This window comes from Engystomops pustulosus, chromosome 9, assembly GCF_040894005.1.
Source record: "Engystomops pustulosus chromosome 9, aEngPut4.maternal, whole genome shotgun sequence".
NCBI classification, from domain to species: Eukaryota; Metazoa; Chordata; class Amphibia; order Anura; family Leptodactylidae; genus Engystomops; species Engystomops pustulosus.
In genome coordinates, this window is record NC_092419.1 from 78145684 (window position 1) to 78168536 (window position 22853).

Consider the following 22853-nt stretch of genomic DNA (forward strand, 5'->3'; position numbering starts at 1 on the left):
TAAGGCATTTAGGGTAAATTGCTAAAACACAAAGGTATCAATGAGGAGTTACAGGATTATAGAGATTATGAATTCTATTAAAAAAAATAATGGCAGCAAGAATAGAGACTGAAAGAAATATTTCAAAGGAAAGTAAAAGTAATCCCAAATTATCTTTCAAGTATATAAAGAAACTAATAACAGTGTGGGCCCTCTGAGGAATTACCTGGGGGTCAAGGTAAAGGAAAATGAGGAAAGGGCCAATCTATTGAATGCTGTTTTCTCAACGGTCTTTACCAGGAAAAATCCCCCGGCGGATGACAATATACAGACTAATGTAAATCCTCTATTACATGGGGGGCAAAATCCAGCCCACAGCCTTGGGTTATCCTGCCATCTCTTATGTCCCTGTCATTATGCCGTGCTCATCGATACTCACCTTTCCTCACTCCCACAAAGCAGCGCTCCCCACTGTACATGCCAGCTTTGAACCTGGCATAGATGACATGACATCATCACTTGTGCAGGCTTCAGAGTTGGCACTTACAGCGGTGAGGCCTGAAGCAAAATGACGGCTGTTGGTGCCGCTTCATGGAAGTGAGGAAAGGTGACTACATCCCCCCCCCCCCACACACACACCACATTGGAACAGGGGAGGGGCAAGTACTACTGGGGGCAGTGAGGGCTCTTGGTACTGTAGTCACTATGGCTACTGGAGGGCAGTGTGGGAGCTCTGGCTACTAGGGGCACTCTGGCTACTGGAGGGCAGTGTGGGGGCTCTGGCTAATAGGGTCACTCTGGCTACTGGAGGGCAGTGTGGGGGCTGTGGCTTGTGGGGGCACGGTGGCTACTGGGTAGCACTGTGGCTGCTGGGTGGTTCAGCTTTATGGTTCTCCTCAAATGTCTGACTGGAATGGTAATGCTGTATAAATGTAACTACTACCCATCTTCAGTACATTTATATAGTAATAAAATGACATTCGGCCCATTTAAGGCAAGCACAGGGCTGATGTGCGCCCATTTGAAAATGAGTTTGACACCCCTTGTCTATTGAATATTAGCTGCTTAACCCAGGAAGAAGTGTAGTGCTGCCTCAAAACCATTTAAAAAGAAAAATCACCAGGCCTAGATGACATGCACCCCCGAGTACAGATGGAATTATGTACTTTGACAGACAGACCATTATTTTTAATATTTACAGATTCAACTCCTGGAAACTATTGACCTCTTAGTTTAACTTTGGTTGTAGGGAAGATAATTGAGTGGTTTGTTATAGTATCTCACTTTACATAACCTTATAACCTAGCATCAGCATGGGTTTTTGATTAATCAGTGCTGTCAGATTATTCTGATGTAAAGCTCTAGTCTGGAACTAGTGGAGACTGTGAATGTTGTGTATCTGGTCTTTTCCATGGCATTTGATTCAGGGCCGCATAAAAGTTTGGAACATAAAATGAGACTGCTGGGACTAGGCTTTACACAGTTGAGTTTCAATATTTACAGATGATACTAAGCTCTGTAAAGTAATATGCTGATTTCAGGAAGCTGATTTCAGGAAGCTGGAGGATTTGCCAGAGAAATGGCTGATGATGTAAAATGTAGATAAATGTAAGGTTATGCACTTGGGCCATGGAAACAAAAAGTATAATTCTACTTCAGCAGAAAAAAGACTTGGGGGGATATAAACTTAATTTTAGTGATCAGTGCCAGGCAACTACCCTCTTTTATGTGAAATCTCACCTGTAAGAAAAATCACCTCCAAGGTTAAGTGATTAAGCCCTCTTCAAACATACTAGTGTTTGCTGCATTATCCTGGCACCAATCAAGGGTGCCGCCATTTTGGCTGGGATCTTCCTTAGAACTTATATAAAATCATATCAGTTCCTAAGAACTCATATAAAAATTAAAAAAACAATCATAATCATGTTAGCTATAGCTGCGCCTTAAAAGACCTGATCTATCAAAATATAAAAATTGTTATTCCCAGTGGTTAATACTGTAGAGCAAAATGGCTCCCAAATGTCTGAATTGCCACTTTTTTTCCATTTTGCACATCATAAAAATTGGATAAAAAAAGTCATACAGTCCCCAAAATAGTACCAACGAAAACGTTATCTCGTCACAAAAAAAAATTACACTTTAAGAAGCAATGTACACCAAAGTATGAGAAATTTATTAGCATCAGAATATGGCGAGGAAAATACTTTTTAAAATCTATTAAAACCAATATAAATTTGGCATCCCTGGGATCATACTGACACAGAGATTTAAGGAAAGGTGTGCACAGGGAAATCCCTAAAAACTGTGTCCATAGGAAACTGGCGCAAATGCATTTTGGAATACTAAATACAATATTAATTACAATTTTTTAATGGCTCAAATAGCTTAATACACAGAAAAATAAAAAAGTTATGGATTTTTGAAGAAGGGGAGCAAAAATGAAAAAGGGCATTGTCTGGGAGGTGGTTAAAGACGAGAATTTCATTATTTAAATCACAGATTTCTTGGTTTGTGATCTACCAGAGATATGGGCAGGTAAATTCATAGTTGGGAATGCAATCTGCAGATCCAATTCCATACTCTTCCCCTTTCAGTTATCAAATAACAGAAACAATAGCACAGCAGCCATATCTTTTTTCTACTATTATAACAGAATCTTAATAGAAGGGAACTATCCATACATTGAAGTCAATTGAGACCTTCTGATCTTAGTTTTGCGGAATCCTAATGACTAAGGTGTGAGCTGAGCTTTCAATGTATATTTCTGATTTTTGAGTTTCCATGGAAAATGAAAAATGTCTGATTTTTATCATGCTTTGCTTTGTTGACTGTAAGATATTTACAACATCAGATATATCTGGGGACAGCTGAACTCTCTCGTCTTATGAGAATAAATGTTTGACTCTGAGATATGTATGTTTGTGGGGAAGTTTAATGACCTTGCTGTCAGTGAAAAGAACATCTGTCCCACAGTCATATGAAAAATGTATGGCTGTATTTCGTTTATTCTGACATTAGTAAACCAATGTACTAGGTCTACCAGCACAATTCCATAGGTTACTATATAAGTGAACAGAGAAAACATTATGACAAATCTCAGATCACTGGTTATGATAAAGTTGCTAAACTTTGTGCTGTAGATTGCTGGCACACAAACCCTATATTATGTGATGAAACATGAATGGGAAATGAAGTGCACACTGATTGGATCTCCATAATTATAAAGATATTTATTTATTTATATTTATTTGTGAAATAATAGCCCTAGCAGCTATAGTTACTACACCAATGCATTACTGTAGAAGAAAGATAATACAATGAAGACCATTAGCTAAAACTTCCACTCAAATTAAACACCTGATAATAAATATGAATTCCCTTCTGAGCTGTGATTTATATCAAAACATGTCAATGGATTCTAAATCTATAGGTGAAAAATAGTAAATGTAGAACAGCAAGGTATCAGTAATATTACTCAGTAAATATGATACTTTATAAGCTATACCTTTCCAATAGGTATGTTTGCTATGTTTACAGAGAGGCCAGCCCTCTTGTCCCATGACCGTGTTGTCTTTGCAGGCTCTTTCCTGGTTGTCTCTGTTTCCTAGTTGTTACATAAACTCAGCAAACATAACACTAAGTCTGAACTTTCTTTTAAAGAGCAAGTACCCTCCTTATAAGATTACAACTGAAATGTACTCTACATAGACGCAGAAGGCTACATTTATATCATGCTATACAAAATACACTCACCGGCCACTTTATTAGGTACACCTGTCCAACTGCTCGTTAACACTTAATTTCTAATCAGCCAATCACATGGCGGCAACTCAGTGCATTTAAGCATGTAGACATGGTCAAGACAATCTCCTGCAGTTCATACCGAGCATCAGTATGGGGAAGAAAGGTGATTTGAGGCCTCTGAACGTGGCATGGTTGTTGGTGCCAGAAGGGCTGGTCTGAGTATTTCAGAAACTGCTGATCTACTGGGATTTTCACGCACAACCATCTCTAGGGTTTACAGAGAATGGTCCGAAAAAGAAAAAACATCCAGTGAGCGGCAGTTCTGTGGGCAGAAATGCCTTGTTGATGCCAGAGGTCAGAGGAGAATGGGCAGACTGGTTCGAGCTGATAGAAAGGCAACAGTAACTCAAATTGCCAGCCGTTACAACCAAGGTAGGCAGAAGAGCATCTCTGAACGCACAGTACATTGAACTTTGAGGCAGATGGGCTACAGCAGCAGAAGACCACACCGGGTGCCACTCCTTTCAGCTAAGAACAGGAAACTGAAGCTACAATTTGCACAAGCTCATCGAAATTGGACAGTAGAAGATTGGAAAAACGTTGCCTGGTCTGATGAGTCTCGATTTCTGCAGCGACATTCGGATGGTAGAGTCAGAATTTGGCGTCAACAACATGCCTTGTATCAACGGTTCAGGCTGGTGGTGGTGGTGTCATGGTGTGGGGAATATTTTCTTGCCACTCTTTTGGCCCCTTGGTACCAATTGAGCATTGTTGCAACGCCACAGCCTACCTGAGTATTGTTGCTGACCATGTCCATCCCTTTATGACCACAATGTACCCAACATCTGATGGCTACTTTCAGCAGGATAATGCGCCATGTCATAAAGCTGGAATCATCTCAGACTGGTTTCTTGAACATGACAATGAGTTCACTGTACTCAAATGGCCTCCACAGTCACCAGATCTCAATCCAATAGAGTATCTTTGGGATGTGGTGGAACGGGAGATTCGCATCATGGATGTGCAGCCAACAAATCTGCGGCAACTGTGTGATGCCATCATGTCAATATGGACCAAAATCTCTGAGGAATGCTTCCAGCACCTTGTTGAATCTATGCCATGAAGAATTGAGGCAGTTCTGAAGGCAAAAGGGGTCCAACCCATTACTAGCATGTTATACCTAATAAAGTGGCCGGTGAGTATATGCACTTCATTGGAAGCACATAATACACAATGGAAGCAGGTTATTGGAACATTACTTCCCCCATGTGTCAAAAAAAAATCATTAAATATGTGCAATATATACCGATTATTTGCAATACTGCTTAATACTCAAAGGGGCACATGTATCATTGTTTCAGCTGGCCAAATTGTCTAACTTTAGTGACTTTTGCTGTTTTTGCGCCATTTTTGCGACTTTTAACTCTGTTCTTTTTCAAGTACACCTTGGTCTGCACCTTGTGCAGTGTGCCTCATGTATCTTAACTTTCCAAATGTTCCGTGCGACATTTCGCCATTTTTGCCCCATTTTTGCTCCAATTTGGCACAATTCTGCACCTGGTCCAGGGCAGGTGCAAAGGAATTTTTTTTTTCATGGACCCGATTTTAACATGTAAATTGGAATTATTTCACATGCTTTAACTGTTTACCATTTTGCACCGTAACCTCTTTTGTCAAAATTTTAAATATTTGCATTTTAAAAAAAAAATTGGTTACTTCTAAGGGTGATGTCACACATAGCTGTTTAATTGCGTTTATAATGCATCTTGAAACTAATTACAACAGCTGAGGAGAGGTGATTTGCCTTATTTCATTACTGTTAACATTTGCATTTACAAAACGCATGTGTTAACATTGTGTTTACTATGCGTTTGGTAAATTCAAATGTTAACAGTAATGTAATTAGGAAAATCACCTCTCCTCAGCTGTTGTAATAGGTTTCAAAATGCATTAAAAAATGAAACATGTTAAATCCCAAATTACCGGTAGTGTCCACTCCTGTATATAACCCCCTCACGTGGCTTGTATCCTCTCTTGTATATAACCCCTCACATGGCTTGTATCCTCTCCTGTATATAACCCCCTCACGTGGCTTGTATCCTCTCCTGTATATAACCCCCTCACGTGGCTTGTGTCCATGTGGATTTGAGACATTTTCAACAAAAAGTCTCAAAAAGCAGCCAAATTTTGCACCTGCCAGGATAGGAAAAACTGTACATGTATCACAAGTAAAAAGACAGGATCATACACATAAGGTGCGCCAGCGTATGATAGCCCTGTCGCTGCAAATTCGCAGCCCGATACATCAAGAGGCTGGAGGCAGCAGCATGAATGCACGTATGAACGTATGAAAAGTCGCCGGCAGCAGCAAGTGCGCAGGTGCGGGGACAGTAACACCCCGCACCGGCCCACTCCGCTCGGCCGGCTGCGCCCCCCCCCCCCCTTCATGCCCCACTAGCGTGAAGGTGGCGGATCGGGGAAAATAATCGCAAAAGCTAACAATAAGCTAGCATTTGCAATTATTTCAGGGCCTCTGCGCCACTGGCGGTGCGCAGAGGTCCTGATAAATATCCCCCCCAAAAGTCTCTAAAATTGACCTCAGAGAGACCATGATACTATTATACATGTGCCCCAAAGTGTACATGAATGAAAAACGTACAGTTCTTATTTCCATACATTTTCAGATAAGTATATGTAAATCCAGCAAATAAGTAACTAAAATACGACCTATAGTGAAATAGCAGAAATACTATGTCACCTTATTCCACTAATCTGTACATTGTTAGATATTTTGGATCTCTTGCCACAAAAATATATGTATGTAAATGTATGTAAATCTTTATTGGTTGTCAAAAAAAAAAATCTGTTCTTAAAAATAATAATACATTTTTTCTTTTTTTCTTTTTTTTTCATTCTGTCTTGCAATTTATTTATCCTAGCAGAAATGTATGCGCCGTTGTCAGGGGTTTCTGTAACCTTATAAATAGATTCAGTTCCTATCACAACAGTCTGCAGCAGGGAGAACATAGCCAAAGCATGGACTACTCATTATATTATTGATACTTTAACTAGTTCTTCCACAAAATCAACATAGTAACCGCTAGTGGCTACCAACAACAGTAACTATGAGTGCACAGATATCTGATAAGTTCGCATGTATGATTACTGTTGGCAAATTATCAGTCTTTATTAATCCAGCTTCAACCATGGCAGAAGTTTTTTTTAAGCTAGTCAAAGTATTTAGTTCACAAAAAAGACCAGGTTTTCTATCACAAAGTGTAATATAGCGGCTGGATACTGCACTCTTAAATTGCCATGTAGCCATATCCTTACCCAACGCCAAGGAGCACAGCTACTAAAAAAGTGTGTACTGTACAGACAATTAGTTACTGACACCTTGGTTGGAGTTGCTGCATTAAATGACTGTCCCTTTTGCGGTCATTTTATAATTCTTTAAACAGCAAGTTGACATAATAAAAGGGATGTGATGTATGCAGGATGTAATAACAAATAATGTATTACATTACAGCAGGAGTTATATCTGAATTCACCTGGCGATGCAATACACCCGGCTGTGTGCACAGTCTACTGTCTCGCTCAATGTAAGATCATTGGTGAAATGTTACCAGTTTCCATTCTCAATGCCAATCACTTGCCATACGTTGTGTTTAGCATCTGCTTTATTTCTGCTTTTCACTTTCATTCAGTAAAACAATACAATGGCTCATGTCTACCAAGTGCATAAATAGATCACAAGTGATCGTAGATCACAGACTCACCAGGTTACAAAATCTTCAGACTCCATGTTCTACCGTTCCCTCCGTGTCTATGTCAGTCTGAAGTGGGAGGTGGAAACTACAGAATTTTTGCCTTCTGTGACTATTTGAACACTCCTGTTCTGACTTGTTAACTACGTTGCTGAGTTTAGAGTTACTCTCAATAGGAAGCTGTCTCATTCCTTTATGTTACACTTTCTAATACTTACCAGCAATGTAATCATAATGTGACAAATGGTGTAAAACATTGACTTTTCCTATAACGTTGCATATTTCATAAATGGCAACAAACCGAAAGACAATGACACTGCTCTTCAAAGGAATGTCATGCTATATTACTTGTCTCATGTCACACCTAAGCCTCACCTGGTGAAGTCTTCTTCTCCCAGCATATGTCGAGGAACAGGAGAGTACCTAGACGGGGTGACTTGAGGGGGCTGATAAGGAGATTTACTCTCCACGCTGCTCAGGTATCCTCCCAGAGAGGAGTTATGGCTTATGTGATTATCAACAGTGAAAGCTGGAAATGCAAAACACAGATTAGAGATGAGGAACAACACATTTCATTGGTAGATATATAAAGCTTATAACTTACAAAGGGATAAGATAAACAGCCCATATTCACTTTGGGGCAATGAGCTAGAACACACTTTTGCAATGTTTAGATGAATAATAAAAATGCTAATAAGGTAATGCAGCTGGAAACAACATGATTAAAGCACATCTACCACCAGGATGAAGGATTGTAAACTAAGCACACTGACATACTGGTATGTGCCCCCTCTTCCAGGATCCCCTCTATTAGCTTCTTATGCCATGGTTTAAAAAAAATGGCTTTTAAAATTATGCAAATGAAGCCGAGGGGCTCCGGAGTCTCAGGATTTTAATGGAGTCTGGAGTCCCTCATGCTCATTTGCATAATTTTTAAAGCCCTTTTTTTCTTAAAAACAAGGGCATATGAAGCATAAAGAAGAGCAGATCCCACCAGGGGGGCACATACTAGTATGTCAGTTTGCTTGGTTTACATTCCTTCATCCTGGTGGTAGATGTCCTGTAAAGGGATTTTCAACTACTACCTTGAATAGAGTGTAAGACAGTGATCATTGGGGGTCTGACCACTAAGACCTCCATAAGAATGGGGTTTCTATAGGAGTGAATTATGTGGTGGCCCAGGGAAAAAAACACCTTCATTAAAATGATAAGGAAAAATCTAGAAAGATGAGCATTTTTTCTTAAAGGGATTTTGAGCTGTTTATGAAAGAGATCTAATTGTTTAATTGTTTGTCTGGAAAGTAAAAATTATCAATACTTTGTTCCACAAAAAAGTCATGGTGACCTCACTGATCCCCACAAGAACATGACATAATATTTACTGGTAATGGTGACCAGTCAGTGTTGGATCTGGGGCAGATCTGGGGACAGTGTTTTTCCTGTCTCATTACAGGTGGTCCCCTACTTAAGGACACCAGACTTAGAGACAACCCCTAGTTAAAGACGGACCCCTCTGCCCACTGTGACCTCTGGTGAAGCTCTCTGGATGCTTTACTATAGTCCCAGACTGCAATGATCAGCTGTAAGGTGTCTGTAATGAAGCTTTATTGATAATCCTTGGTCCCATTATAGCAAAAAATGTTGAAACTCCAATTGTCACAGAGGTAAAACAATTTTTTGTCTGGATCTACAATTATAAAATATACAGCTTTGACTTACATACAAATTAAACTTAAGAACAAACCTATGGACCCTATCTTGTACGTAACCCGGGGATTGCCGGTAATGTGGAAGGCCACACTTTATGCTGTGCTGGCAATCTGGCAACACTGATGCCTCATTGTAGAGCTAATGGAGAAACAATGGCAAACTCAGGCAGTGGATTTGTAAGATACAATAATTTAAGTGAAGAAAGTTGTGTATTAAGGTGTAAAAAGAAAATTATAAAATTGATCTCCACATTCCGTATTATTTTCAGGAAGGTTGGGCAGATTACACGTATAATGGATCGACACTTGACGGTAAGGTCTGCCTTATATATGTGCAAGCAGTGAAAGGCGCAAGTACACTCACTAATCCCACACCTAAAAGGTTGTTAAATTAAAATGGTCGGTTTTCCCGTGATCAAATGTTCTTGGAATCTATTGCTAATTAAGAGCGATCTATGATGTGATAATAATAATTCTGTCATAACCTGTGACATCACTGCAACCTATGTCTTAATGGGGGTCACACGACACCTGTCCTCACCTGCAGTATCAGAAAAGGAGGATCAGATAACCCAGGTAATATAAAAATGTTAGAATTTTTTTCATATTACCTGGGTTTTCTGATCTTTCGCCGATCCTCGGCGCGGTACCAGGCGACGGTGGCTCCTCTTCTCTCTTCTGTAGCCGGCAGATCACTTCCATGCGGGCGCGCACTAGGATACCGCGGTGTCGCGGCTGATGACGTCATCAGCTGCGACACCACTGCATCTTATTGCGCGCCGCCGGCAGATCACATGGACGCGATCTGCCAGCTACAGAAGAGAGAAGAGGACCCACCGCCGCCTGGTACCGCGCTGAGGATCGGGAGCCTCGCGCTGAAGATCGGGACCCGCGCTGAAGATTACATTTTTTATTTTTTTCTTGACTCGTGTATAAGCCGAAGTGAAGTTTTTCAGCACATTTTTTGTGCTGAAAAACTCGGCTTATACACGAGTATATACGGTAACATCTTTTACTTTTTTACTTAAACTACTGTTTACATGGAGTGTGGGAACATTTGTGGTTTTTATTTTTTTCCCTCAATTATTTCCTGGTTTTGGACTAGCGATTTGCCATCCCAGCACCCACCTTCCTCCTCCCATCTTCCTGATGTCTACATAATATGGGTGAGCTGTATTTTTCCTTTTTTCAATTTATTTTCACTCTGCTGTAGACAACATGTCACTGTCGAAACAGGATTGTGCAGCAGCTCAGTAATAAATGTGTCTCACACTAGCACTACCACACCCCTTTAGGTGCACAGTTTTGTAAAGTGGCAGACAAAATGCAACCGCTATACAAAAGTGGTGAAAACACTTCATAGATACAATTGCAAGCTCCAAAGACACTTTTTCTGGTGCAAACTTAAACAAAAAAACTGGCACAGACACAATGATATACAGTGATATACAGGTAATCCCCGGGTTACGTACAAGATTGGTTCTGTAGGTTTGTTCATAAGTTGAATTTGTATGTAAGTAGGAAGTATATTTTATAACATTTGTAACATCTGTGACAATTGGAATTTAAAACTTTTGGATTGTCATAAAAAACAGGATTTACAATAAACCTTATAACTCTTACATCTGTTTATTATAGCCTGGGACTAAAGTAGAGTAAAGTACCAACATCCATAGGGCCGTAACTAGGGGTCGTCTGTTACTTGGGTGTTCTTAAGTCGGGGACCGCCTGTATCTGGGCCAATGTGTTCAGTTATATGGAATGCAAACAATGGTCCTGTGAACTGTTGCTTGTTCCCCGTGTTTCATGGGTGGGGAAGTTCCGTTCACACACCAATGACAATTGGAATAGACTACCCAGGGCGCAAACACATGCAGGAATGGAATCATAGCAGAGTACAGAGCACTACCTGCCAGTACACAGGAGACTGAGACTGTTCACATGTATTGCGCTTTAAAAGGCGATCACATATGCGTTACAAGTGAAGTGCATATTATTGGTAACAAGCACCATGCATTGATTACATGCATTATGCATGGTGCTCATCCTCTATTGCATGCGTTTCATTGAAAACACATGTGCGTTTAGGCAAGCCCCTTCCGTTGCATTGTATTTTAAAACACAACGTGTGAGCGCCACCTCAGGCATCAAATAACTGAAAAGCAGGTGCTGTTGCACTTATCTTGTTTAGTAACGAAACCTTCAGTCCAACACCTACATGTTACAAGTATCACTTTATTTTCCTTCCCTGAAATACAATATACTCACTGCTAGCGTAGTCAGGGGGAGCATAAATCTCATTGAGATGAACAGGGCCAGGCTTAGCTACTTTAAGATAGACCATGTCAGAGGTGTTCTTCAGTGCAGCTACAGCTTCCTCGTGCCTGACATCCTGGAGGTTGGTGTTATTCACCTTCAAGAAAACATGACATAACATTACTAAAAAGAAGCCACAGCTTTCGGCATTTTTCAGCAGGCTGTTACTTACAGCTAAAAGCCTGTCACCAATCTGCAGCCTTCCATCTTTCTGTGCAGCCCCACCTTCAATGATCTTGGTGATATAGATACTGTTGTCCCCTGGAATGTGCTGGTTACCTATGCCTCCAGCAATACTGAACCCCAGCCCTGTAGAAAGTGCAGATGAAGTTATAGTTGGAGTACATCAAATTATGTTTATTTATTTTTTCTATCTTGTCTGAATCATCAACTTCAAATTGCAATTTATTTGACCCAGCTTGAATGTTATAAAAACAGAAAGGAGTGGAAAAAGACTTCCACCAGCCTTGGTACTAGAGTCAAGCTTCTTGGGCCCTGGAGGATTTGTCCCTTCTGCCTGCTTTCAATCTACAGTTTCAGGACCTTTGAAGGACCTTCAAAGGTCCAGAAATGGACTCTTGTGTACATTTGTATTGAGGGCAGAAACAGATGTATGAAGATTTTATGGGTGAAGGTCCCTAAAAGGCTTGGCCCGGACTACCACTTATATTATAATCCACTACTGATCCTATTGAACTATACTTTCAGCTATACAAGTACATCCATTAGGTAAATGGATTTTACCTTATGGTTTGAATCTTTAGGGTTACTGATATTTTAAACATTCATTATAGCGGACCTATCACCATGAAAGTCAAATGTAGTCTGGAGGCAGAAGGAGCTGCACAGACAGATATACATTTTTGCAGAAAAAGCTTCAGTTTAGAAACAGTAGAGGAGTCATTGGGCTGGTCATATCTATGACTGACAGCTATTTTTGGATGCATGGTCATACATGAAGGATTGTCAATCACTGCCCCCTAATTCATCGACTGTTTCAAAATTCAATATCGGTCTGCTCTGTGACACTAAGGGTGACAGATTCCCTTTAAAGGTATTTTCTTCTATTGAAGAGCTATAGTGATGGATCAATGGGTTCTAATACCTGGCATCGCCACTGATTAGCTGTTTTTTAGCTGCTCTCAATGTCAGGAGCACCACAGAAAGCTGCCTATTGTAGGGATGTAAGGAAAATTCACCTGGAAACCTGCTTTGAAAGTTTATTCACTTGCATGTTGTATTTAATGTTTACCTTTAGGTCCTTTGAGTAGATTAACTTCTACTATAGTCTCGGGAGGACTCTGTCTGCGTCGGACCAGCAATCTCACTACAGGACCAGCCTCCTTCAGAGCCTCCACAGCTTTACTGTGCACCACCTCAGTTACATCTACGTCATTGACCCGCAGGACACAGTCAGTCACCCTGTAGCAAATGCAAAGAAAATTAACTATAAGGGGCATCATTACTAATAAAAACAACAATAACATTGTTAAAGATATTGTCCATCCAATGAAAAACATTTGAAAAAAAATCAACGTTGTATCACTGGCTGAGGAGGACGATCTCTGTAGTCAGTATTAGCTGAGTAGTCCTCTCCGAGGTGGGGGAGATGGGATCAGGTAACAGTATAGGAATAGCAGCATAATAAGCCAGACATCCCCAGGATACCAATGTTTAACATACATTATGTAAGGGAAATAAAAGTAAAGTTATTATAAGCACAATCATCTCTTACATTAGTCTTCCATCCATTGCTGCAGCTCCTCCCGGGATTATTTTTGTGATGAATATTCCAGGGTCATCTGGAACGTGCGGATTATCAATTCCTCCAGCAATGCTGAACCCCAGTCCTGAGTTTCCCTGCAAAATGTATCAATAACAATAAAATTTAAGTTGAAAAAACTTCTGAGAAGAGGCTTATTTTATTCAGGGTGGAGTAGTTTATAGGTTCTCAAAAGTTATGCGGGCATTGAATAAGAGATAAAAAGAAGAGGAAATGTTTTATATCTTACCCTTTCCAATACAATCTCTTCATACTTATATAAAGCATCACTACCGTTTACCTGCAAAGAAAGCATTAAATGTTAAACAACAGTAACACTTTTACACACAAATGAATTTTTCTTTACATCCACATAAATCACCATTTATCTTATATTTCCTGGCATCAGAAGAGGCGTGTCCTGCTTGCCCGGCCCCTCCCAGCTAATCCTCCCCATGCCTTATGCCTCCTTACTGGTCACCGTTCATGTCATGTGACCAGAGTGACATGATATCAGGTACTTTAGCCTCTTAACAATAGCAAACTGTACCCCATGCATGTATCTGACCACATGAAGTCACATTAGCCTCCATGGACCTCTACTCCTCTCCATCCTCCCACGGAGGCTGCTGTGATTTCATGTAATCACATACATAGTGTACAGTTATTTTTAGAACAGCTATTTTTAGAAGACTAAAGGACCTGCAATGATGTCACTGGTCACATGTCATGAATGTAACACAAGGCACCGTTTTAAAAAGTTGACACAATATTTCTCATTTGTACATAGAGTTTTATTTGTCTGTAGTTGATTATAAGTAGACAGTCCCTAAGTACAGGGAGGCAGATCAGTGATTTGAAGAGACCTGGGAGAGAGAAGAGTCACCAGACACAAATCTAATTTGCATATCAGAAAAATGGCTGTAATTAAGGTAGAGGGCCCCACTGCCAGCTAATTTTAGCTGATATGGGGAAGATTGTAACCCTTTATCAGCAGGCATTGTTACTCAGGGTAGTCAAAATCTGGTGACAGGTCCTCTTTAAGGATATGGGACTTACAGACGACTCCTAGTTACAGACAGACGTCTCTGCACACTGTGACTTTTGGTCAAGCTCTCTGGATGCTTTACTTTAGCCCCACGCTGCAATGATCAGCTGTAAAATGCTTGTAATGGAGCTTTATTTATAATACTTGTTCCCATGACACCACAAAATGTACAAAATCCAATTGTCACAGGGAGACGAAAAAAATTTGTCTGGAGTTACACAAAATAAACATGTTCCAAATTCAACTTAAGTAAAACCTATCTTGTACATAGCCTGTGGACTAACTGCATTTGGAACCATCATCCAAAATTTTGGTATGTTTATATTGAATACACTCACAAATATTATCTGCTAAGAAAATCAGCAGCATATATCTATAGCAGTGTATAGAGGTTACTACCTGTGGTACATTATTGTCAACTCCTAATTTTAGGTGCAGCAAAAAATATGTGATGACCGGATAAACAAATGTTTGCAGTGTAGGCTGCACACTGGCAACTTACATAGAACTATTATTGTTTCTAGGAGTGGTTGTTCCTAAAACCATCTCTGAGAATTGCCTTATATAGGCTTTAGAATTAGAGGTTTATATACCGTAGATAAAAACCTTTGCTCCGGAGACCCTTCTCCTCCTTGTACAGCACAGGGTAATATTAAGTTACATTTTGTCAGCACAGATTTTAGAAAGGGTGAATCTTGAGGGGAAGCAGAAGGTGGGTGAATCTAGCCAAAAGCCTGAACAGATTTGCAATTAGTAAACTTTGTAATATGCTTGTAATATAAGAAACATGTTCCTTTTCCCTTGGTTTTTCTCCTGTACTAAAAAAATGACAGCTGATAGAAACACTTCTCATCAAAGGAGAGAACAAAAGGACAGAGAAGCTTTTTCCTAATTAAATTATATTGAAAAATGTACTATTATCACCTCTTGCACTATCACTCTTCCAAAGCCCCCTGGCATACCCTTAGCATGGTGCTGCTGTAGAGATATCTTCAAGACCCCAGTAGGTGGCGCTAACCAGCTGAATATAGAACTGCGGACAATGGACTCACTAACACAGTGATGTCTTCAGGTCTATTCTTCTAAACAATGTGCACTATCCACCAACAATAAAATCTTATTAAAAACCATTAGTAGCACAAAGTGAGAGGAGGAAAGATATAGAGGGTATGCATGTAAATGGAAGAGGCATAGTTACAAAGTGATAACACAACCTCTCCAAAATGAATAAATATTTAGAAGAAAAACTATATCAAATACAAACATTTAGTACTCTATTTATGTCTAGCTGGGAATAAATCACCAGCTAAAACATGTGTGCAGCCACTTACTAAAGAGACCGGCACCCCGCTACCTACACTGAATTTCTTATATCTAAACAGCCATACGTATACCTGGTCTTCACTGAGCATCTCACATGTAGAAGACCTCAATGTCAATTTCTCCTGCATAGACATGCAGATTTCAATTTCATCAGCACCTTCCCTTAAACCAGTACTATGATCTAAGTCTGTGTTCAGGTGGAATTACATACTTAACAAAAAAGTGTGAAACATATTGTAGGTTCTTCAAAGTAGCCACCTTTTGCTTTGATTACTGCTTTGCACACTCTTGGCATTCTCTTGATGAGCTTCAAGAGGTAGTCACCAGAAATGGTCTTCCAACACTATTGAAGGAGTTTACAGAGATGCTTAGCATTTGTTGGCCCTTTTGCCTTCACTCATGCGGTCCAGCTCATGCCAAATCATCTCGATTGGGTTCAGGTCTGGTGACTGTGAAGGCCAGGTCATCTGCACCCCATCACTCTCCTTCTTGGTCAAATAGCCCTTACACAGCCTGGAGGTTTGTTTGGGGTCATTGTCCTATTGAAATATAAATGATGGTCCAACTAAAGGCAAGCCGGATGGAATAGCATGCCGCTGCAAGATGCTGTGGTAACCATGCTGGTTCAGTATGCCTTCTATTTTGAATAAATCCCCAAAAGTGTCACCAGCAAAGCACCCCCCCCCCCCACCATCACACCTCCAACTCCATGCTTCACGGAACCAGACATGTAGAGTCCATTTGTTCATCTTTTCTGCATCGCACAAAGACACGGTGGTTGGAACATAAGACCTCAAATTTGGACTCACCTTCGTCTCTTAAAGTAATGATGGCCACTCGTTTTTCTTTACTTAGAATTTGTATTATGGCTAGAAAACAGGCAAGAAATCCCACTTATTAAACCTGACAGGGCACATGTGATGTGAAAACATTTTCTGGTCACTACCTCTTGAAGCTCATCAAGAGGAAGCCAAGAGTGTGCAAAGCAGTAATCAAGGCAAGAGGTATCTACTTTGAAGAACCGAGAATATAAGACATATTTTATTTAGTTATTATAGTTATTTCACACATGTGTATTTAATTCCACAAGTGTTAATTCATAGTTTTGATGCCTTCAGTGTGAATCTACAATTAGTCATGAAATTACAGAAAACTCTTTGAATGAGAAGGTGTGTCCAAGCGTTTGGTCTATACTGTATGCGAATTACAATCACACATTTATCCACTCATGAACACACACATAAAGCCATATACAAATGTAGAGCATATATATACACATACAGTATAATACAGTATATACATCACATACTGTATGTCATATACATATTATGATGTACAATATGTATATAATGGTACACCTCCTTCACTCTGTCAGTTTGGATGAAAGGGCCCCCTCACACTGTGGCCCCATAGGCATTGCTATGGCTGCTACCACTGTCGTTAGGCCCCTGTCTGTGTTCACTCCCCTATATGACTACTCTAAATCTTGAAAATAAATAGACCGATATTATATTCTAGTAAATGAGAGCCCTGAGTTACCTCGATTCCTGTATGTCAAAATTGGATTTGAAACTCAACCCATCCTTATTCTGTAAAATTATAATTGAGCTCTGACACTAGCCATTCAGGTAACCCAATGTTTGCACCATTGGAAGCACCCTATAAATGCTTAGATGGCACTACCCCTGACTTGACACTTTATCGCTTTCTTCCTCTGACAGATGTTGGAGAAATAGTGGAGATAGCTATCCAACTTTGTATTTGATCTTTTCCATTCCTATCAGCTTTCTGGGAGGATATATCTGGAAAAAAAACCTATAGAGCAGTGATGGCGAACCTTTTAGAGGCCGAGTGCCCAAACTACAACAAAGACCCTCTTATTTATCGCAAAGTGCCAACACAGAAATTTAATTTGTGATTTATACTCCCTGCTCTGTCACAGTTTTCATTGATACCAGCCCCTGAGGACACCAATAAAGCAGAAAATAGTCCCAGGTAGTCCTGTCACTTTAAAATAGCTCTGTGCACAGCAAGTCCTGGGCTGCCTGGGACTGCAGGAAGATACCTGGAGTCATCTCTGGTGATGGCCTGAGTGCCCACAGAAAGGGCTCTGAGTGCCACCTCTGGCACCAGTGCCATAGGTTAGCCATCACTGCTATAGAGCAACCTTTCTCCTGCACTTTTCCTGTAACTAATAACGCCCTGTTTTTTACATGGCAATTTGCCATATTTCCATAAAAAGGGCCAAAGGCTTAATTTCCTGAAAATTGAAGACTACATCCATACCTATTCTATAAACAGTCTCTGATACAGATAAGCACCTCCGGCAATCATTTGCCTCACATCACAACCTGTATTTCAGATTTACAAGGGGACTGCGCCACAATAGATAATTATCATTCACAGGTTGGATAAAAAACATCTGATTACTTGGGCTATCAGTCTGTCCTAAAGAAATTAATGGAGTGCAGATTGAGCATGCACACATCACAGCACTTTATTCTGTATAGTGACTTTTCTCCTAATCGGTTGGGAAGTCCACAGTGCACAGACCACCTTCCCCGGCAGTGTATATAGGCACAGTGCACAGACCCACTTCCCTGGCAGTGTATATAGGCACAGTGCACAGACCCACTTCCCTGGCAGTGTATATAGGCACAGTGCACAGACCACCTTCCCCCGCAGTGTATATAGGCACAGTGCACAGACCACTTTCCCCCGCAGTGTATATAGGCACAGTGCACAGACCACTTTCCCCCGCAGTGTATATAGGCACAGTGCACAGACCACCTTCCCCCGCAGTGTATATAGGCACAGTGCACAGACCACCTTCCCCCGCAGTGTATATAGGCACAGTGCACAGACCACCTTCCCCCGCAGTGTATATAGGCACAGTGCACAGACCACCTTCCCCCGCAGTGTATATAGACACAGTGCACAGACAACCTTCCCCCGCAGTGTATATAGACACAGTGCACAGACCACTTTTCCCCACAGTGTATATAGGCACAGTGCACAGACCACCTTCCCCCGCAGTGTATATAGACACAGTGCACAGACCACTTTCCCCCGCAGTGTATATAGGCACAGTGCACAGACCACCTTCCCCGGCAGTGTATATAGGCACAGTGCACAGACCACTTTCCCCCGCAGTGTATATAGGCACAGTGCACAGACCACCTTCCCCTGCAGTGTATATAGGCACAGTGCACAGACCACCTTCCCCCGCAGTGTATATAGGCACAGTGCACAGACCCACTTCCCCTGCAGTGCATATAGGCACAGTGCACAGACCACTTTCCCCCACAGTGTATATAGACACAGTGCACAGACCACTTTCCCCCGCAGTGTATATAGGCACAGTGCACAGACCACCTTCCCCGGCAGTGTATATAGGCACAGTGCACAGACCACCTTCCCCCGCAGTGTATATAGGCACAGTGCACAGACCACCATCCCCGGCAGTATATATAGGCACAGTGCACAGACCACCTTCCCCGGCAGTGTATATAGGCACAGTGCACAGACCACCTTCCCCCTCAGTGTATATAGGCACAGTGCACAGACAACCTTCCCCCGCAGTGTATATAGACACAGTGCACAGACCACTTTCCCCCGCAGTGTATATAGGCACAGTGCACAGACCACCTTCCCCAGCAGTGTATATAGGCACAGTGCACAGACCACCTTCCCCTGCAGTGTATATAGGCATAGTGCACAGACCACTTTCCCCCGCAGTGTATATAGGCACAGTGCACAGACCCACTTCCCTGGCAGTGTATATAGGCACAGTGCACAGACCACCTTCCCCCGCAGTATATACAGGCACAGTGCACAGACCACCTTCCCCCGTAGTGTATATAGGCACAGTGCACAGACCCACTTCCCCTGCAGTGTATATAGGCACAGTGCACAGACCACCTTCCCCCGCAGTGTATATAGGCACAGTGCACAGACCACCTTCCCCGGCAGTATATACAGGCACAGTGCACAGACCACCTTCCCCCGCAGTGTATATAGGCACAGTGCACAGACCCACTTCCCCTGCAGTGTATATAGACACAGTGCACAGACCACCTTCCCCCGCAGTGTATATAGGCACAGTGCACAGACCCACTTCCCCTGCAGTGTATATAGGCACAGTGCACAGACCCACTTCCCTGGCAGTGAATATAGACACAGTGCACAGATCACCTTCCCCCGCAGTGTATATAGGCACAGTGCACAGACCCACTTCCCCTGCAGTGTATATAGGCACAGTGCACAGACCACCTTCCCCCGCAGTGTATATAGACACAGTGCACAGACCACCTTCCCCCGCAGTGTATATAGGCACAGTGCACAGACCCACTTCCCCTGCAGTGTATATAGGCACAGTGCACAGACCACCTTCCCCCACAGTGTATATAGGCACATTGCACAGACCAACTTCCCCTGCAGTGTATATAGGCACAGTGCACTCACCCACCGAAGGTAAGTAACAGAGTTCCTTTTTCTTGTTAACCCCTTCACACTCCGTGGCGCGCAGTGACTTAGCGCTCAGTGGCGGATATATCCGCCACGGCGATTATGCCGGCTCGGCTCTGGATCAGAGCCAAACCGGCATCGGGAAACACGGCACCCCAGTGTAACACCCGCGGTCGGAGTGGGCTCCGATCGCGGGTGTGTAACCCGTTTAATGCCTCTGGGGGTCTTTCCCCCACGATCGCCCCCCCTGAACCGTTTTCGGGGGACGCCGATCACTGCTATGGAAGTGCTGGGGTCCGATCTGGTCCCCAGCACTGCCTGCAGGCACTGCCCGTAAGATGGCGTCTGTGACGTCATCTTACTGGCATAGTGCCAGCCTATGCAAGCGCATAGGCTAACACTGATAATACCCTGCAATACATCATTATTGCGGAGTATTATCATGAACAAGCAATCAGATGATTGCTTGGTCATTTCCCATGGTGGAAAAAGTGAAAAAGTAAAAAAAAATGTTATTCAATAAAAAATAAAGTAATAAATCAATAAAAATGCCCATAAGCCCCATAACATATAAAGAGACATATAACCCCAAAAAAGTCTAAATCATAACAAAAACCCCACATATATAGTATCACCGTTGTCCGTAACAACCCGTAGAATACAAGTAAATCATTATTGAACCCGTACGATGAACGCCGTTAAAAAAAACTACCAAAAATTAACATTTTTACCTATTCAATCTTACAAAAAATGCCATCAAAAGTGATCAAAAAAACATATGTACTCCATAATGATACTGCTGCAAAGTACAGCATGTCCCGCAAAAAACAAGCCATCAACCAGCTCCCAAGTCAAAAAATTAAAAATGTTATACCACTTGGAAGACGGCAATGCAAAAATGATAGATTTTTCCCACATTACGGTTTTATTTGACAAATTTAGTAAAATGTAAGAAAATATATTCAGGTCTGGTATCCCCGTAATCGTATCGTCCCATAGAATAAAGCTAACATGATTATTAGGCTAAACGGTGAACACGAAAAAAAAAAGTCAAAAATCCAGTACAGAATTGATGCTTTTCTACTCATACCCTCAAAAACGAGTTCCTAAATTTTCAACAATAGGTGATACCAACCCCAAAATGGCAACACTGGAAAAAGCATCTCATCCCGCAAAAAAAAAATGCCATCACATGGCCCCAATAACGAAAAAGCGAAAATTTATAGCCTACAAAAGGGACCAAAGAGGAAACTAAAATCCTGGCAGCTGCAGGTCCCTCCTTCCATTCTGCGCCTCGCTGTGTACCCATAAAACAAGTAACGTCCACATGTGGGGGGTCTCTGCACTCGGGAGAAATTGCAGAACAAATTGTATGGTGGGTTTTCTATTTTTATCTTTTGGAAATGTGTAAATTTTAGTGCTAAATGAGCATATAACCGGCACAATTTGACCAATCTAAATTTCACCTCCATTTTGATTCAATTACTATGAAGATCTCAAGGGGTTAACAATCTTCCTAAAAGCTGTTTCTGATAGTTTGAGGGGAGCAGATTTGAAAATGGGTCGATTATATACGGGGGTTTTGATACTAAATATGTAACATTTCATTCAAAACTGTATTTATCCGCAAAAGAGTAAATTCTGAAAATACGGAAAATCGCTATTCGATTTGTAAGCCGAGCGACATCAAAATATATTATCCAGACATTTCAAAAATTATGAAAATGTAAAGTAGACACATGGGAAATGTTATGCAGCAACTTATTTAGGCGGTAAATCTATCTACCTGAAAATGTAATGATTTTGAATTTCAAAAAAGTGAGATTTTTCAAAAAATTCATCATTTTTTCTTTTTTTGGAAAATAAACTTATCAGCCAACATTTAGCACTAAAATGAAGCACAACATGTGGGGAAAAAACAATCTCAGAATCGTTTTGATAAGTAACAGTGTTCAAAAGTTATAACCATATAAAGTGACGCAAGTCAGAATCCAAAAAATGGGGCTGAGCCTTAAGCTGTAAAATGGCTGCGTCCTTAAGGGGTTAAGTAACAGAGTTTGTTTTGTTTACCTTGGAACAGGGGACATAGAAAAAGGAGGCTGGAGGACAGGAGGACACAGTAAGAGGAGGCTGGGGGACACAGAAAGAGGAGGCTGGATGACAGGAGAACACAGTAAGAGGAGGCTGGGGGACACAGAAAGAGGAGGCTGGAGGACAGGAGAACACAGTAAGAGGAGGCTGGAGGACACAGTAAGAGGAGGCTGGAGGACAGGAGGACTGTAATTAATATATATTGTGTCTGTAATCAATATATACACTTCACCAGAACAAAGCTTGATGGCTTTGGCACCCAGTCACTGAGCGGTGAGCACACATTGCAATACCGCAACAAGGCCGTGCAGGGTGCAAAATAGGACATGTCCTAAATTTTGCTGTATTACGGCGCCAGCTCTGAGGAGAGGGGTGAACAGCTCGCTGACATTCATGTGAATGTACCTGTAACCACTGCTAAGAGCACAACATGTGAACAAGACGATGTAATTGCTGGGCAATTACAGCAGCACCTACTCTTCACGAGCAGACTCTACATCTCCCAGCAATCCCTGCTGCTCTGTGCCACTGACACTGATAGGAGGAGCTGCTGGAGAGAGGGCTGATGGGTGAAACAAGGGATTGTGGGAAAGAGAGACCTCATGTGCAGCAGAGAGGACTGACAGCACATGGCAAAGTGTAGAGAG

At 41.6% G+C, this 22853-nt stretch overlaps 1 protein-coding gene across 6 annotated transcripts in view; it reads right to left on the minus strand.

The window, feature by feature from the left end:
• DLG3 (discs large MAGUK scaffold protein 3) overlaps positions 1-22853 on the minus strand; it is a 178696-nt gene that overhangs the window by 45083 nt on the left and 110760 nt on the right. For 5 of the 6 annotated variants that reach the window (XM_072125899.1, XM_072125898.1, XM_072125902.1 and 2 more), the window contains 6 exons: positions 13528-13578; positions 13251-13375; positions 12768-12937; positions 11688-11824; positions 11468-11612; positions 7866-8019 (listed from right to left, as the gene is read on the minus strand). In XM_072125899.1, the coding sequence (XP_071982000.1) occupies positions 7866-8019; positions 11468-11612; positions 11688-11824; positions 12768-12937; positions 13251-13375; positions 13528-13578 (782 nt within the window). Of the gene's footprint in view, positions 1-7502; positions 7587-7865; positions 8020-11467; positions 11613-11687; positions 11825-12767; positions 12938-13250; positions 13376-13527; positions 13579-22853 lie in introns of those variants that run through there. The other variant, XM_072125905.1, reaches the window with a different exon arrangement.